Below are 20,065 nucleotides of genomic sequence, written 5' to 3' on the forward strand. Positions count from 1 at the left end.
ATCGGTTGTGCCATTATTGGCGACTATCATTTGTGCCAGCAAAACGAAAAAGTACCGTTCTGGCCTGAGATGACATACAGTATTTACTCAAATATTTTCACCCTTTTTTAAATTTAAATTTCATCACTAAAAAGAAAGTTACATGATATACAGCATCTCTGAAGGAAAGGCATAATCTAGTACATCAAAAACACATATAAAGAGATGCATTATTTATATCACTGCATTTTAAAGAAGTTATTAACTTTACTAATATAAGCAGAAGTCAATTTTTGCACATTTTTAAAAATTAAAATTTTTTTAAGAGATTTTTCTCGCTTCTGTTCACTTCTGTGCAGTTGCTCCCACTTTTTATTTTCATTTTCTTCCATGTTTTATTTGGAGGAAAAAATGTCTAATCAAACATTCTTAATAAAGGAACAATCACTTGCCCCTTGAACATGAACTTTCAAAGACCGACTAGCATCACTTCTTGATGAAAAGTTAGCTGATGATTTCAAATTGAAGCCAATGCTAATTTATCAAGCAGAAAATCCTAAAGCGTTGAAAGGGAAAGATAAAGAACTGCTTCCAGTAATTTTGAAATAAAATTAAAATGCCCGAGTTCCTATTAAAACTATTTCTATTAGTATTAAAATTACTATTAAACATTACTATTTAAAGATTGGTTCACTTTTCATTTTGTGCTAGCAGTTAAGCAAGACTGTAAAGATAAAAATTTACAGTTCAAAGCATCATTAATTTTAGACAACGTTCCATGACACCCAAGTCTCTGCGGAATTTATACCCGGAAACCAATGTGTTTCCTACTTCCAATACTACCTGCCTCACACAGCCCACAGGATAAACAGTCATGAGTACGTTATAACGATATTATATGAGGACAATAATGAATCTGGCCATCAAGAAAACTGGCATGGTAGGTGCGCCTACATTAAGAGGTACTTGGAAGATATTTCAAATAATTCCTTCAATATATTATAATATATTAAATGCAATAAAAAAACTCTGAGATTCGAGGGCTAATATTAAACAGTTAACAATGAAAGACTCCTGGAAACAATTATGCCCACAAATGATAAGTAATTTTATAATTGCTGAAGAAACTTTGAAAACTATCACATATGAAATAGGTAGCCTAATGAATGAACTAAACTTGGACATAAAAAACGATGTTAATGACTTGATTAAATCTCACTCTATCAAATGAATACCAATTGAGGAACAAGACTTAAATGAAAAGTATCAGTGAAAGTGAAGAAGCTGATGAAATTGTCAATAATTTGACTGTGAACAATGTGAAAAATGTAGGAAGTATGAATAAAAAATATGAATCTTAAAACATTTTTTACCATCATGAAAAAATGAGATCTCAATGGAGAACATATATCTCAAGTAGGTAGGGAGGACTGAGAAAGACACAGCATGTTATAAAACTCTTAAGAAAAGGAAACTTAAATACCGCGAATACATATTCCTTAAGAAAAGGGAAAAAAAAAAGATGGTATTCAAACTAACTTTTGGCAATTTCGTAAATAAAACACCTAAAAGAGCTTAAACATGCCTCGTTTAATTAATTATGTATATTCATAAATAAATATTAGTTCTGATGCTAAACATTTTAAAATACATTTTTTAAGACCGCCTGTATTACTTTTTACTTACACAATGCATTTCCCTTCTTTGGACACATCATACATTGTTATATAAATCAGAATTTTCGGTATTATTCCAATTTGAAGACCATAAAAAAACTGCAGCTAAAATGCATGCGCAAAAGCGCCAAATCTAGCAAATGCACCCATTTAACAGAGCGCCAAATCTAGCGTACACGCTGATTTCTAATTGCTTAAGTTTAGATAGTTCTATATTTCTTAAGATGCCATTGAAATACTAGTTTTATTTTTAAATCCTTTTTTGACTTTAAATCCTATGGATTCAACAATATGGATTCAACAATTTGGTGCCCATGATGAAAAGTCTGAAATGGAACTTTTTCAAAGAAAAGCCATCATTCATTATAGAAAATTATGTTTGAACAACCAACAGATGAAATTATGCTTTAGTGATACCTCTGTAGGGAAATAACAATGCAGGAATCCATTCAGTTATGTTTAGCCTTTTCTTACATAAATTAACAATATATATAACAACAATATATTAACAATATATATTCACTCATAATGATCTGAAATAGTTGTTTACTCTTATGCTTTCATTCAGTTATGTTTAGCCTTTTTTACATAAATTATAATAATAAAAAAAGTATTATACGAAATTAACCTTTCATTTAAATTAAAACAATAATCTTAAATAATTATTTACTATTATACTTCTTTTCTTGTGTTAGGGTTGCCGTAATTATTTTTGGCAGCACTGGCATCAACAATAGTTTGGTGATTTTTTACGGTCCTCAAAACGGAATAGTACCGAATTTTCTAAATCATAAGTTGAAAAAAACCTGAGGAAGGGATATCAGACTAACAGAAATATATGAGTATATGTGGTATTTTTAAGCTACAAATCACCTGTTGGTTCAAACTATGCCTGAGTTCAAAAACTCAGGTAGTCTTCTACTTATGAGTGTAAACAATCTTTGTGCTCATTAAGAAGAAGACTGCCTATAATAGAATAGCATTTTCTCTTTTTTCATTTTTCTCTTTCAGAACATCATTTTCTCCAAACATAAAATCAATGGATAACATACAGTAAGCTAACTCAGAAGTCAAACAACAAAACTCAGCGTCATATTTTCAAAATTTTCACAGGACTAGTTTCGATGGTTTTACCGAACCACCATCCTCAGCTGCAAAACCGCATTTCAAGGACCCCATTCCGGATATGAATTCCTGGGGTATTTACAGGCTTCCTTACCATTGTGGTTTAATTTACTTTGGCCAAACTAAGAGAGCCTTAAAATTTCACGTCAAGGAACACGAGGCATATGTTAGAAAAAAGGAAACACAGAAGCTTCTGTTGCTCAACATTGTTGGTCCAAAAATCACAGTTTCAATTTTTCTGACCAAAATTATTCAAAATACATCTTCCATTGGAGAATTGGATTTTCTAGAAGCATTTCACATTCAAAAAAATCTTTCTGCTCTAGTTAACGATCCTAATTCCAATCCATCTTTGCCTTCCGTCTTTAAAGAAATTATATTTTATTTCATGGTTTCATCAACAGATGGCACTATTTGCTTATTCCTGTCCAGGCTTTCTTATCTTATCCAATCATTATTTCCTATCTTGTTTATTTGCAGATTTGCAGCTGAGGATGGCGGTTCAGTAAAACCATCGAAACTAGTCCTGTGAAAATTTTGAAAATATAACGCTGATTTTTGTTGTTTGATTTCTGAATTAGTATTTATTCGGTGTGTTATTGTGTCGTAAATACAATAAACTATTTAGAAAAATTATTCATTCAGAATAATGTTTCGGAATAATTTTACCTTATTAATCTTAGATTGAATTTTTGACCTCATTTGTACAATCTCATTTTATTAAAAACAATTATCAAATTTCTTTAAAATAAAGATTATTTTATCATTAAGTTAAACAAAATAGACTTCTTTCATTTAATAAAACTTCAAAATATTATTTATCATAATTTATACTCAACAAAAAAACAAAACAAAAAAAAAATTACTTTGTTAAAGACTTCTTGAAGTTTTTCAGGATCAGCTCGTCTTGTATATTGAGTTCCCTGAAAAGAGAAGTAATTTAGAGACAGACTCACAGGAAAAACAAAATGGAATTACAGATTATAACTAAATAAGAGTGTTATGCACACACTGTACAAAATAAGTCTGTTATCTGTTTAAATGGGCAGGTATGAATATGGACATTCAGCACTAACACTTTTTTAATCTCTCAATAAAATACACTGAAATAAACTTAATTAAATTTATACATAAGAAATGCCATAAAGTGACAAAAATAATTCCATTAAATAACAACATGAAATAAATGAAAATTTAAGCTTTTATTATACATACATTAAAGAAATCACCGAGACAGAAAGTAATTTAAATTTGTTTTAATACTGTGAACATTACATTTCTTAACAGGCGAGATAAAAAAATACTTTTTAACATAAAAAAATCTGGTGTGTACAACACACGACTTCCTTGTATGGAACATTAAATTATATGCATTTTTCCTGCATTTCGTTTACACACAGTTAAAACAATTATAAAAACAATTTTTAGAATCAGAATTAAGAGTTTCTGCACAAAAACAAGCAATTTAGCCAGCAGGCAAGAAGACAGATTTTTCGGTGCACAAAACTAAGTTTCCTTTTGGTCCCACTCAGCAAAAAGTGAAGGTGGGTGCAGAAAAACTTAATTCACTATTCTGCTAAATTTCAAATGTAAACAAATATGGCTGCTATGGTAAGACAAATTAGATTTAGCCGCACTTAAATTACTTTTAAATTGTTGATAATTCTACAACTATTGAATGCCGATTAACTAAAGGCATAAAAACCTAAACCGAAAGATAAGGAGAACATAATTCAATCATTTTTAAAGCAAAAAATATGAAATTTACCATTATATAAGGGAAAAAAATGACCTCACTGAGCTGAGTAACAGAGTGGTATATACTTTTGGTGTGGCTGACCGGAACCAAAAAAGTAGGTACACAACTACATGTTATAATAGTCTTATATATAAAATTTCAATGTTCTGAGGCTACCCGTTTTTGAGTCGTGCGAGATACACACATACGTTTGTACGTATGTATATATGTATGTATTCGCAATGTACGCACGTACATACGTACATGTGCCACGAAAAAATCTCTTTTGAATCCATTTTACATCAGTTTTATAATTCGTTTGAGGAAATAGAGTTCTTTATTCTGTCCTTACGTACAGATGTCATGCAAAAACATCATTAAATTGCATTCGATAGCAGTCAAAATAGATATTTTCGTTGAAATATGATACCCGGAATTTTTTGTGATTACAATACTTCCTTTACTTCTTAAAAGGAAGCAAAAACAGTGCAAATAGCTTAATTGGGAGCAGTTTCGATTTTTTTAATTTTCCCTCATTACGTATTTTAGTGTTTTTCTGTTAACACAACATAAATTGCCAAATGAGGTCACTTGTTTATATCATGTCATGAAAAACTATGCAATGTTTAATATGCACCATGTCAAATTTGCACAATTCTGTTTTTTTCTTTCTTTAAGGAAAAAAATCAGAGAATTTCTCAAATTTGTTATCAAACACAGCTTCTACACATACAGGTAGCCCTCCTACAACACGGCATCCTATAACACGGTTTCACTAAATCACAAATCATAAATTTCGAGAGAACCCTCCAACAACACGGCATCGTACCACGGTTTTGCTCTAACATGATAAGAAAATTGCCCAAGTAATCCCAAGAAATTTAATAAACTCTGCACAAAGTTCTTTCATATTGAGCAACACACCAACATAGTCTACTTTGAAAAAAGTGGCCGAAATATAGGCCAGATCTGCAGGGTCTAAAAAAATGGCTCTGACCCAAATATCGGTCAGAGAAATTCTGCCCCCTTATCCTTCAAGGTGTGGGGATAGTCATTGTCCAACAACCTTCCATGCCACTTATCCGTGCTTTCGCCCTAGTCTGTTATCTGAAAATTAACAAATGTGACACCCTAAAGGAAAGACTTCAAAAGAGTAATAATTTCACACTGAAATGGCAATTGAAAGAATGGAAGTAACATTCCTATTTCCTTGTCCGTTTAAGTAAACCTTTCCAAAATTTTCAGTCTTTTAAGGGTTAATACATAAGAATCCTTGTTTCGTAAGTCCTGCCAGTTGTCTTCCAAGTTCCGGTTCCCGTAAGATAAAAAATCCTCAAGGAGACAAGCCACATGGTGGAGACCGACCATTAAATTTTTAACCGATAACAAGGAAAATTCGTTTCCTTCCATGACCGTCAAAGTATAGTACAATACAAACGATACCCAGTCACAAAAGACCACAGTCCCCAGATAACAATGAAGGAACCTCACTATCGAAGAAGATGACTTGTCACAGTAAGAGCTAAAAAACATTCGGCTTCCAAAATTTGAATCTTCATTTACGTAGTCTGAAAGCAAAATTATTTCACGCCGTTGGTCATCAGTCTACGTGGAGCCATGGTGTGTTAAAGGATAACTTTTTTGCATTAAGACATTAAGTTTCAGTCCTACAATATGTCCAATAAAGATAAAAGAACAACGTTTAAGAGAAAATTTATTTCTTTACAAGTAAAGATACAAAACTTGGATCATCTTTTAATGGAGAAAAGGCATCTTACGTTGGAAAAAGTCTTAACAATGAAGCATCAGTACAGGCTATTAAGAAAACGAAAGAGAAATAAGAAGTGCAGTTGCTGCAAAATCTTCCGAGATCCTCAAAACATGCAGCTCGCCCCTCGGCACCAACAATTAAGAAGATGGAAAAGGCACTCAGCATTTAGATTGATGATAGTTTTTTAAAAAAGACTTCTGTTGAATGATAATATCATTAAACAAAAAACACTCAAAATTTACAAGCACCTTAAAGAATATGGAGAATCCTCTGTCGACCCAGATTTTGTGGCAAGTAAAGGTTGGTTCGAAAATTTCAAAAAGCTTTTCACCATTCATAGCATAAGAATTCAAGGAGAATCTGCATTGGCTGATTATGAAGCTACTAGGACATTTCCTGACAAAATTCAAAATATTATAGAAAAGCAAAGATACACAGCAGATCAAATTTTCAATGCCAATGAAACTGGGCTGTGGTGGAAAAAAGTGCCTAGTAGAACCTCTATACCAAAAAAAGAAAAAAATGCACCCAGATTTAAGGTGTCTAAAGATCGTCTAACACTACGTTTGTGCAGTAATGCGTCGAGGAGGGGGACTTTATGACAAAACCCTTGTTTACAGATCTTTAAATTCTCGTGCACTTAAAGGCATAAATGAAAACATCTTACCAGTATAATAAAAAGCAAATCCAAGAGCTTGGGTAACTGCAAATTTATTTGCACACTGCCTTTTAAATTGTTTTGTATCAGACATTGAAGGCTATTTAAGGCAGAAAATTTTAAGCTTCAAGGCGCTATTACTATTAAATAATGCTCCATGTCACCCATAAGATTTGAACCATCCCAATGTCAAAATACTGTTTCTACCACCTAGCACTACTTCGTTACTCCAACCAATGGATCAGGGTATTATTTATACCTTTAAAATGTATTACACAAGAAGAGCATTACAGTGGATTTTAGACGTAACTAATTCAAAATCAATTAATGTAATCGAAGCCTGGAAGAAATTTTCAATCAAGCACTATATCAACATCATATCGCTGTCACTGAAAGAGCTGAAAACATCAACATTACATGCGTGTTGGAAGAAGATATGGCCCTCTTCAGTTGAAATAGAAAACGTGTAAATCATCAGAAAATGAAATTGGTGGCACATTAGAATTTGCTAAGTCAATCGGAGGCAAAGATTTTCTGGATATGGCTATTAAGGACGTTGAAGATTTATTCATGGAAGAAGAAACTGATGAAGCACATTTGATGGAAATGTCAATTGAAGCTGTAAATCGAGTCTGAAGACATTAGGGCACTGATGAAGATTGTACGGTTAATAATTTAACAGTAAAAAAATTAAAAGAAGGCCTAAGCTTAGCTGAAAATCTTGAGTCATTTTTCTTGAATGCAAACCCTCCTGCTGAAAGAAACCATGAATTAAAAAGGGTTTTGCAAAACTGTCTAGCTCTACATTGAGAAATTTACAATGACCTGGTAAGAACTAGTAGGCAAAGTAAAATTACAGATTTTTTAAAGAGGGAAGAAGATGCCAGAACTTTAAATGAAGAAAAAAATTCTGAAAATGAAAGCTACCTCATTCCACCAAAAAAAACCATCTCGGTTGATTATACTGAGCAATGACGACAAAGAAATTAATTAAATTAAAGCTGCATTAAATTAAAATAATATTTTTTGTTTTGTGTTGTACATACATTTATATTTTTAATAAAAATTTAAAATATTTATGTAGAATTAAAAAAATACTTGGCTTTAATAAGTTTTCAGAACATAACCCTCCTTTTTGTACTGGCTCTGGGTCTCGTACAACACGGCATTTTCTAGGAACCTATCTGTCGTGTTATAGGAGGGTTACCTCTATTACACATTATATATATTATATGATACAGTGTTATAGCAAGTTTTTTTACATTGGAGATTTATGCATCATTAAAACTGCTGCCATCAAGTCAGATTTTGGTGTCTGAAGTTTATGTTTGGCATTTGGTAGTGTCCCAATACCAAAAAAGCAACTTCATTTAAAATAATAATTGGATTTCATAATGGATTCTTTTGGAGAATCTTAAACATTAGTTTATTAACGACATGACATTAACAAAGTTACGAATTAGTTATAAAAATATGCAGCCAACGTGCATTAAAAAGAAAATAAGAACTTAGGAGAAAATTTATGTCATATTTTAAATTTTATGAAATAGTATACAAGAATAATACTTTAATTCCCATACTCACATAATATACTGCCTCCCTTACGAAAACACATGGATTTTTCCTCTAGAAAAGCATTAGAAGTAAACACATCACTATATACTTCAAGAATGCTTTTTCCCAATCATCTTCAACTTGGCCAGTTTCTTTGATGTTAGGTATTAATACAATAGTGTTTAAGAGATAATAAAATTCCATCAAGGCTATGATTTTATTTTCTGTTGGAAATTTATTAGATGCTCTTATATAAAATTTTTGTAACTGTACAACTCCACCATTTTACTAATTTTTCTTTATGCTGAATTTCCTCATTTCAGGAATAACTTGTTTTCTCTCAAGAATTTCACTAGTTTGCAATTTTCATGCTTGGTCGCCTTTAAATTAAAAAAGGTTAAGTCACCCATATTTTTATATAGCTAAAAAGTTTCTTTTTGTGTATTTTTATAGCATTTTTAACCACTTCTCCTTAACCTCTTAAGATTTTTTTTCTATGTGTGTTTTCCTGCAAAATTATTTTTCAGCCAACTTTCTTTCAGGGTTGCCACTCAAACAGGAGAATGAAATTCCCTGACTTTTCCAGGCATGTTTCAAGAAAATTCCAGTCTATCCACGTAATAATAATGGCTGTGCTAAGAGGTAAATTAATTATGGTATTACTTGAAAACATAAAAATTCACTAATTACATACGACTTAGTATATCCCCTAAGTTGTTTTCTCCACTGAAGAATGAGATTAGAATCTGCCCAATCTCTACATATAATAAAATAAAGAGTCTGTCTGTGCGTGTGTGTCTTTCGTTCACACTGCGCATAAGCTAATAGACCCACGGCTACAAAATTTGGTACATAGGTGCATCTAGACGAGCCAGTGCACCTCGAAGCGATTTTTTTCGAAATTTGAATTCTAATTTTTTTTATTTTATGTTTTGTGACGAAACCGCGTCATTTTGAGACAGAATGGGCTATAAGAAAGCGAGATTTTACTCTACACACTCCATTTTCATATCGCCATGAAACGTAGACACTTAGCTATTTTACGAACTTAAAATAAATTTCGTGTTTCAATAAATCGATTAAATACTAATTTATTTAACCAAGGGAGCTTAACACCTTTTCAACGGAATTTTTTCTAAAACAGTTTATGTTTAAAAATGTACAGTTTATTTTTCTTTGATTTTTGAACACGTTAAACTTTTATCCTTGCAACTGCTTTTACAAAATGAATTTTGGAAAAATGATAATATTTTGTATTTTTAAAAAATTTTTTAAACGAAGCTTCCGAGTACACTTCTCACATCTCACATTTTTAAAAATGTGCTTTTGGCAACAATTTTCGTTTCTTATAGTTATTGATAGATGGTCAATTCTCGAATTCCGTAAATTTTAATAGTGTTTCTAAATTTACACAATTAAATTTTATGAAATTTACCACACATACACACCCACTGAACTGTCAACTTCAAATTAAAGGCAAATAGAGATTGCAATAACAAACAAAAAAAAAAATCAAGTTGCTATAGCACTACTGAATATTAATCGTACTTTACTAGCTATATTAAGATAGAAAGTGAAAAAGACACAAACAGTTCAGGAACTAAATCAGTTAGAGAGTACTAAGCTGAAAATGAGCCAATGAGCTAAATTACACTATGTATAAAATTTTAATTTATAGTATAAAATAGTTATAAGTTAAAATTTATATTTCAAAAATGTTATAAGTTAAAATTTATATTTCAAAAAAGTTGCATAAAAAAGTTTTCTTGCTTAGAAATAGTTTTTAATTTGTACAGCATTAACATCAATAATGAAGATGTTCTGGTGGTTGAGAATTAAGCCAAATCCATTAGAATGATCTTCTAGAATAAAAACATAACAATTATCAATATATTTTTATGTTCTAAGAAATATTTGGTTTTAGTGGTGGTCATGATAAATTTCACTGTGTAAAAAATAAACAGTAAATGAGAATTAAAAACTTATTTGGTCTTTAATGATTGATTACTTTTTCCTTTAAGGAAGGGGGGATAACAGTTTTAAATGTCTTAATTTTGTTTAATTATAAATTTTATATTTTAAATGAAAATATTTTTCACAAATTAAAAAAAGAAATACCTAGCATACTAATACAATTTGATAATGTTTAGATTGTCTACACAAACATTTAGCGAATGAAATTATATACAGCGATTCTGTTTTTAGTATGAAAACTATCTAAAGCTCACAGGTGAACTTCTGATTTGCAACATAAAAAGAATTAATATCTATGCAATACAAGGCACTATTTCATTTTACGTCTGATTTGCTTGGTCAAAAAGAAACAACCTTAAACATTTATCTCATAATTTATTGCATAACTGCATTATGCCATAATTTATAGCATAACTGCATTATCCCATAATTTATTGCATAATGATTTATAGTAACATCGCATAAGAAACAATTTCTTTTACTTTCTAACATTCATGCACTTCATAACAAAGTTTAAATGCAGTCAAGTAACTGTTTCTCCCATATTTTATGTTTTTTATAGTGCAATGTCAGTAGATCCATGCAGATGCTTTTAAATGGTGAAGAATTTATATAAGCGCAATAGTGAAGGATAAGGTGCCTAATATTGCAGTAGAACAACAATAAGCTCTATCAAAGTACAGTAGAAGCCCGATTATACAACATTCAACTAATCAGAAAGCTCAACTAACCAGAATATTTTTGAATTTTAGACTTTTTTAATGCAATACTAAGCAAATGAGAGATTTGTTAAGCCATCATAAAGCATATATAGGACTAATACTCAAAATGTCACTTTTATAAGATACAAAATGGATATACAGTTATGAAGATTTCTTTCAGAAGATACACAATCCTTCCAACAATGTTATATCTAACATAGTATTCCAAGAATTGATTTTTTGAGCTAGAAACTCCTCATAGAAAGATAAGCAAGAATATGTAATATACGAGGGTTGGTACTTTAATAGTGGCAACACAGCTGAAAAAAACGCTATGCAACAAAACCCAAGAATATCGTGTATACCACACGTGAACTACATACCTACCTCACCTCTCAGCAAAAAGACTCGTCCTGCCTACGTTACGCGCAGAGTGACGCGAAGAACGGATCCTCGTATTAGCTCGCGGTCTAAAGTAAGTGTTGTCAGGATGTTTTCAAAACAAGAACAACCATGTTGGATAAAAATTGAATGTGCCAGAGGTTGTACAGCATGACAGTGTCATCAAGGGCTTCAAGAGGCTTGCAGGGAATCTGCATTGCCTTACAGAACCGTAACAGGATGGGTGAAAGCATTCAATGAAGGACGCCAAAACGTGGCAGACATGCTGTGGCCAGGTCATCCGAGTGTCAGCGATGCAGACGTGCAAGCTGTTGCTGCACTAATGGACAGTGATCGCCGCCAAACAATTCGTCAGCTGGCCGGACAAACAGGATTAGCACATACGACTGTGCTGCACATTCTGAAGGAACGCCTGTCCATGAGAAAAATTGCTTCACGATGGGTTCCACATCAATTGATGGAAATGCAGAAATGGCTACGATACGATGCTGCCCGAACCCACCTGGAGCGCTATGAGCGCGAAGGAGATGCTTTTTTACGCCGTATCATTATGCTGGATGAGACTTGGGCCCAATCATACCAGCCAGAACTGAAACGCCAATCAAATTAATGGTGTCATCACGGGTCACCATGACGTTCGAAATTTCGTCAGAACCCCAGCAATGTGAAAGTTATGGTGATTCTCGTGTACGACTGTGATGGTGTCATCCTAACGCATACTGTTTCCCCACAGCAGACCATCACTGTGCAGTATTACTGCTCATTTTTGGAGCACAATCTCTGACCAGCTTTGAGAAAAAAACGGCGACACTTTCTGCAGAACGCTCCTCTCATTCTGCATGACAATGCTCGGCCGCATGTAGCACAAGCTGTGACTGATTTGTTCAAGCGATGCGGCTGGGAACTGCTTTACCATCCACCATACTCCCCAGATCTAAGCCCTTGTGACTATGACTTAATTCCTAAGATGAAGGAACCACTTCGTAGCACTTGCTTCCAAACTGTTCCTGAGATTCTTGCAACAGTAGACCGGTCCATTCAAACTATCAACAAAACAGGCACTGCCACAGGTATTCTGCGACTTCCACATGGTTGGAAATGGGTTGCACACAATGCTGGCGACTCTATTGAAGGACTAAAACATGGTGACATGAATCACTTTTGTATTCCTTGTAAATAAATAGTTGCCACTATTAAAGTTCCAACCCTTGTATTTCACAGTTCATGACAGTCACTGATTGTCTGTTGAAAGAATAATCTCACTAGCATATTTAACATAAATCATTCTTAATAAACAACAAGTGTTGCCTAACACAATGATTCCACACTAGTGATAAATAAGTGAGCCATTACAATTATATACCATCTTTGCTTTCATTTTATGTAAAACTGATTAAATTTTTACCAGTACTAATTTTGTAAAAAATAATACAAATTAACAGCTATTTATCTGTTTTTCCAACACACTTAAAAAAAATTAACAATATTTGGGACCTGCCTAGAATGGAAAAGCAAGCAGAATATTTTCAAAATTACAGGATCTTAACATCAAGAAAGTATGCATTAATGGTTACAAGATGCAACTTGCTTTGAAAATGCATGAACATCGACAATGTAACATAAAAAATTCGAACAAGCAATTTAAATTTTTTTTATATGTTACATCCATATCCCTGATTACCTAACTAAACAAACAGTGATCAGTTCCTTCAAACTTCATCCAGAATGATTGATGCAGGTTTGTAGGATATCCACAAACTTTCATGGGCAATAGGATTTCATAATCAGATCAGATGTTTTACTTTCATATGAGAACTTCTGGTACTGAAAATACATCAGTATTTAAGTCCTAAATACATTTTCTCTATACAATCTCATAATTTAAATACCATATTTAATCGCATATTTTCCTACTAATTTTATTATGTGAAAATCAAAAAGGGAAAAATACACCATTTCTGAAGAGCTAACTTAAATGATAATCCTAGCACATTAAAAAACAAACATAAAAGCGCAATATTTTATTATGTATTACACAGGATTTAACAATTTCAATAACTTTTTTTTTTTTACTTACATAAAACTTTCCTATTTGTGCATACATTTTACATTATCACTATAAATCAAATATTTCTAAACAGCATGCTGAACCTAGAGGGAAAATCACATGCATGGGAGAAATACTTGAGTAAATGTGGCATACGCTTTTGATATTCCAGTTCATAACAAACAAGTTGATTGTTTTTCTAATTTCTGACAAAAAATTTCTTTCATCAATTTAGATTCAGATAAATTTTTATACGCTTCTTCCGGAATTTTCAGGCATCTGGTACTTTCGGATAGTCTAGCTTCAAAAGTATTTCGATACAATCAAATCTATATATATGTTACGGTAAAACACCGAAATCTGGAGAATGTCGACTTTCACCGGTGAATGTCAACATTCACATAGTCGCTTGGTGTATGTCCGAAATATTTTCAAAATACTCTTATTTCTGACTTACACTGGTAAATGTCGACATTCACCATGTGCTAATGGTAACTGTTGAACATATAAGAATACAGTCAAAAGTCGTTAATTCAGACACCCATAATCCGGACCTCAAAGCTACAAACTTTCCGAGACGCATGCGCGTTTAATGTATAACAGACGGTATAAGCTAAGCTAAAATTATCTAATTCAGCTAATGTTGCAGATTGCGTTGTTCCTTAATCTTCGAATTGGATCCAGCTTATTATTTTTTGCAGACTGTTAGAGCAATTTTATAAAAGTAAGCTTGAACTTTCGATTATGTCAAATAGAATTTCCGATATATATTTACTAATATGTAAAGGATCTACAAAGCGAAAGTATGTTTCGAAGTCCATTAAACAAAAAGTGGAATTGCTGCAAAAAATGGATAAAGGCATATCCTTTGTTTTTCTACCATTCCGAAATCTGTTTATCAATTTCACGCTGCTCTGGGGGGGGGTCCGCGGCGCGCAATGAATTGGAAGTTGATCTGTCAGCACTATCCTTATCTTCAGGGCAGATGTTTATTTTTATTTGGTTTATAATTCCTTACTAAATGTAGTATTTCATGTCGATGTACTCCGTCTTTGATATGATTTAAAGCAAATTCCTCGTCATTATAATTCGCTTCCGATAGCGAAGAAAGTAACAGAGGTTAGTGAAAACGAAAAAATTTCGATTCGCAAATTAGTCGGTGTTCTCGACACAGCAATTATAGGACTTGAACAGCGGAACTTTGTAACTGAACAAGAAATTATGTCTGTTTATAGAATTAAAGAGAAAGTATTATCACATAAAACGAAGGAACTTAAACAACTTACATTGAAAGAAATGTTTAATAAAGTAAACAAATAAATATAAAGCTTTTTTTTTTTTTTTTTTTTTTTTTTGTAAATTTTGATACCCTTTACATCATAATTGTTCTTTATTTCATAAATTATGGTTTCATATTTTTAATTTTAAAATTTCTGCATGCCATCTTACCAGATTTAAACTGATAATCTATCATCCGGAATCGCCAAAGTCCCGACAAGCCCGGATTAACGACTTTTGACTGTATTATATTTTCTTCTCTGTAATTGTCTCGAAAAAACGCACTTGAGACTTATAAGAACATAAGAACTTAAAACACACAGTACATTCAAAATGAGAAAGGAAAATAATTGAAGTTAAAAACTTACTAAATTATCTGATTCAAATCTTACATATTGCAACAACTTAAACTATTAGGACACTTTGAATTCTACAAGAGGCCCTTGCTTTTACAACTGCATTTATTTGTGGAACACTTCCTTTTGCAATGACAGCATGTACATATACTACTTTCTTTTCGACCTACACGAGAGCATATCTGTGATTGTTGACATACAGCGGTGAGGGTCCGAATGTACAAGAATGTACCGACGTATTTGGTGAATGTTGACATTCTCCGGTGAAAGTCGACATTCTACAATTTCAGTCTTCCACGGTAACATATACACTATTTTTAAAAGGTTTTATGTCAATTAACTCAGTTATGTAATAAATTTACATTTATTCTCACTTTTACTTTCATCAAATCCAACCTGAATACAAATTAGCTAAAAGTATACATGCAGATCTCTTGAGTTGGAGAAAGCTTTTGGCAACCTTGTTGATCATATCTTTCTTTACAATTCCCAGCTGCTTGAATTGATTTATTGGCTTTAGTTTGGCAAGCTACAATTACTTTACAGATATTCAATGACAATTCAAAGTTTATTTAGACATATGCCTGTTGTATTTCACATTCTAATTTGACTCGATGTCTTGCTGTGCATTTCCTGCGGGCTGCAGAGATTTTTGTTATGTTCACAAGTTTTGTGTAACCATCAAGCTGGTATGTTAATAATAAAAAGGTTTCTTTTAAACTTTCAATTTGAGCAGTGTTCACTACAGTTGAGAGATGAGACAGTGTAATAAATCATCTAATTCTGGCATGTTAATAAAAAGGTTTCTTTTAAACTTTCAATTTGAGCAGTGTTCACTACAGTTGAGAGATGAGACAATATAATAAATCATCTGATTCTGGCATGTTAATAAAAAGGTTTCTTCCAAACTTTCAATTTGAGCAGTGTTGTCTACAGTTGAGAGATGAGACAGTATAATAAATCATCTGATTCTCTTTACAGTTCTAATAGTTTGGCATTTTTAAGTAGTGTACAAATGTACACCTTGCACAAAATAAAATGGGACAATTCTACAACTCCCGTTCTACTGGACTGATTGTCAAAATTTAACTTGCGTTTTCCATGTTTCAAAAGTGCAACTTAGGATATATATTAGATTTATACATAGCACCATTCTAACAAAGTTATTTGACGCAAAAATGGACTTTTTCTCAAATAATACAATATTTTTTCCATATTTCGATTCTATGACTCAAATTATGACTAGATATTAAATTTTGTAATTTTTGGTACGAAATTTATGGAGAAATTCAAAAACTTATCTTGGTGCTATCTTTTCAGTTTGTGCCAAGAATAATTCATTTGGCAAAGTTTTTAATTTATAGCAACCAAAAAAGGAAAGGGGCACATGAGCAGGAAAAAAAGTCATCATTCACACTTTCAAATCATTTTAACAAAATACATAAAACACACGTGGCATTATTGTTGCTTATAACGAATATGCCAAACTTAAAAATACACAAAAATGTAAATTAATGTGTACCTCAGAAAATTTAGAATAAAAATGATTTTTTGCAGTATGCATAGAAATACATCTACTTTAACCCTCTGAGCAGCCAGGTTTTCGGTAAGAAAGAACAAATTTCCCAAAACTACTATGAGAACCAATTATTTTTTTGATTTTAATGTAAAATCTCTCATACCAGGAGAGTTTTTACATTACTCCAGGAAGACAGGAGGATTTACAGGAGAGTTTTTTACATTCTCCTGGACGTATATATACGGCCTTGCCGCTTAGAGGGTTAAGATGATGCTAAAAACTTTTACATTATAATTCAATTTTTTTTTAGAAAAATTTATAAAAATTATTTCAAAATAAATTATAAAAAATGGGTGAATTTTATTTGGTAGGTTAGGTAGGTTATTTAATTAAGGCAAAGCCTCGAGAGCTACCTGCCTAAGGGAGGGATGCCTTCATGGAGAACTTTCTAAGGGAAACTGGCTGGTATACACGTTACACATGGGGAAAACCACTAAAACACCCATGCAGCCAGCCCGTTTGCGGGATTCAAACCTCGGACTGAACTACCAGTGTTCAGTGACTTTGCCACTCGGCCGCTGGTGGGCCGAATTTTATTTGGAATGAGCCTATATTTCAAAATAAGAAAGGAAGAATCAAATAAGTTTAATAAAAAAGAGATATTAATAAATATATACCTAATTCAATTAACATGGAGGAACTAAAATTTTGAGAGCTAATTTTTTAAAAACTACCCGTACAATTTTTACAAAAGGTGACAGTTTGGCATAATTTGAGCCGTAGAATGAAAATATATAAAAAAATTTGTAAGTTATTTCAGAAAAAGTTCGATTTTGCGTCAAAATACCTATGTTAGAATAGTGCTATATATAAATCTAATACATATTTTAAGTCTTTTTTTTTTTTTTTTTTTTGCGCAGTGTACATACCGTTTTGTGTTTAAGTTATTTAGCCACAAGTGATGGTTAGTTGTGAGCACCGAGTTCCTTCTAATGCATTTGAATGAGAATTGCATTTGAATTAGAAAAACTTTGTAAACTTAAAAATAAGAAGTGGAGATAATATATTGGTGGAATGCATAAAATTAGATAAATAGTGCTAATAGTTGCTATTTAATTAATATCAAAGAATGAATTAATTGAAATACATTGATATATCAAAATAAATTTCCTAATACTTGTGCATTAGCTACAAAGTAATAAAATAATTATTTATTGACTAATGTAATATTGAGTATATTAGTAGATCTCCTTATATAAAGTTAGTAGAATTGTATTTGAATAAGAAAAACTTTGTAAACTTAAAAATAAGAAGTGGAGTTATAATTAAATGCAAGTCATTATATTATTGTAAGAATCATTTTATGATTTATATTTAATAACTAATTTTTATAACATTCATAACAATTTGTGCATAAATAAATTATTCATTTTAAGAGCATTTAAATAATTTAATTAATATTACATTTATTTATATTATTTTAATTAGAAAAAAACATATTTGTTAAAAAGATAAATATGAATACTTATATACATTTAAAATTTTCCCTTTTTTGACATATGAAAATCTTTATTTCCTGTGTATTCACTGTATATTCCCAGTAAGATAATTTACAATCAGTTAATATACATACGAATTTTCTTGTAAGGTGTATGTGCAAGCTGAATAAAAATTACATGCATTTTTTAATATAATATTAATAAAATATACTTTTAATTTACCATTCCTAAATTTTTCTTGATTTCAACCCCACCAGAACCTACGCAGTTAAAAACTGCTGAATACTGGTAGTTCATCCTAGGTTCGAACCCAGTCAAATAGGCAGGTGCATGGTTAGTTTTCATTATTTTTCTGTGTATAACATGAATATGAGTTAGTTTTCCTAAGAAAATATACCCTGAATTTATCCCTCTTCTTACACAAACAGCTCTCTTATGCAGGCAAACAGCCACATTCAAATAACCAAACCAGTGGACAGTTGATGCCTGTTTCATCCATTTTAAATATTTACACCACTTTTTATAAACACTGGCAAATACACTGCTCTCTCCACTTAAAGATGACCTGTTTCATTTTTGAAGCAATTATCTTCTCCTCCATTTTCGGGTATAGTTTTAATACACTATTAATTTTATATCAAATGTATTTTTAGCTGAAAGATGAACTATTTATTCTGAAAATAAAGACTTATGTTTCCTACGCTATGAATTGTCTGCTAAAAGCACATATTCATTTCTATGAGAATGCAATATCTTATTTTAAAAGTTTATTACACTTATCCTTCTTCATTTGAAATATCACAATATATTTCAGATATTCCAAATGATTGAAATACATGACTTCTGGATATCAAATATCCTTTTAATATGAACATTTGTGTAAATGAAAATAATAATGCAATGTCTAAAACATTTTGTTTAAATTTTGTTAAATTTATTCTTCGATGTATAAAAATATAGTCTTATCTTAAAAGTCATTTTCATTGTATGATTAAAGGCTTTTCAATTTCTAAAGGCATTTCATTATATTTGAAACCTACGTAAATCTGGTAAATGATTCATGTAATTATTTAAGTCAAAGTGCATTTAAAAAATAATTTTTCCACTCCACTATGTTCCATTTCTTGTTTCATTTATTTATTCATTGTTCAATTTTCTGCCAATTGGGTGCTATATGTTAACAGACATTAATAACTATTCATCTATTTCACTCTGTGCAGATTCTTCTCCGCACAATAGGGAAATTTTTGTGCATGTGTGTGTTGATTCCTCATTTGACAACAACAGTAAAGCTTGGAAATTTTAATTTGAACTGTGTCAGTGATGTCACTAAAGAAAGTGTTTGAGGTTAGAAGTTTATGTTAACATTTGATGTTGAATTATGTTCAACAGTTTGATAATTTTCTTTAGATTTGTATATTAACAATTTGAGGCCGGGGCTTTGGCAGCTGTAAAAGCTTTAAAAGAATGAGGTATCATGAAACGAATGCTTTCCCTCTTTTAAGAAATCAGCTGCTATTTGCAACAAAGATTCTTTGTGTAGTTTAATGGATTCTCAGAGGGGTGCATTTATGTCACAAAAAGAAGGTTAATGTGACCAGACTTCAAGATGCTTTTCATCGTTGAGGGAAAATTTCATATTGCAGTTGTTCCAGAATGAGACTACTGGGCATTACACAGCAGGAAATGTGTTAATTTCCGATGCAGAAAATGTCACTACTTATATTATAATACGTAACTTTCGTTTTTACAAATGTTTTGTTTGAATTTTAAATTCCATTACAAAGT

At 31.6% G+C, this 20,065-nt stretch overlaps 1 protein-coding gene across 3 annotated transcripts in view; it reads right to left on the bottom strand.

Annotated features, from left to right (window-relative positions):
• aralar1 (calcium-binding mitochondrial carrier protein aralar1) overlaps window positions 1-20,065 on the bottom strand; it is a 232,900-nt gene that overhangs the window by 195,925 nt on the left and 16,910 nt on the right. For 2 of the 3 annotated variants that reach the window (XM_085816757.1, XM_085816758.1), the window contains exon 3: window positions 3,647-3,703. In XM_085816757.1, the coding sequence (XP_085672883.1) occupies window positions 3,647-3,703 (57 nt within the window). Of the gene's footprint in view, window positions 1-3,646; window positions 3,704-13,259; window positions 13,403-20,065 lie in introns of all 3 variants that reach the window. The other variant, XM_085816759.1, reaches the window with a different exon arrangement.

This window comes from Stegodyphus dumicola, chromosome 5 (genome assembly GCF_044657685.1).
Source record: "Stegodyphus dumicola isolate Sdum_Otavi_A_Nest chromosome 5, ASM4465768v1".
Taxonomy (NCBI): domain Eukaryota; kingdom Metazoa; phylum Arthropoda; class Arachnida; order Araneae; family Eresidae; genus Stegodyphus; species Stegodyphus dumicola.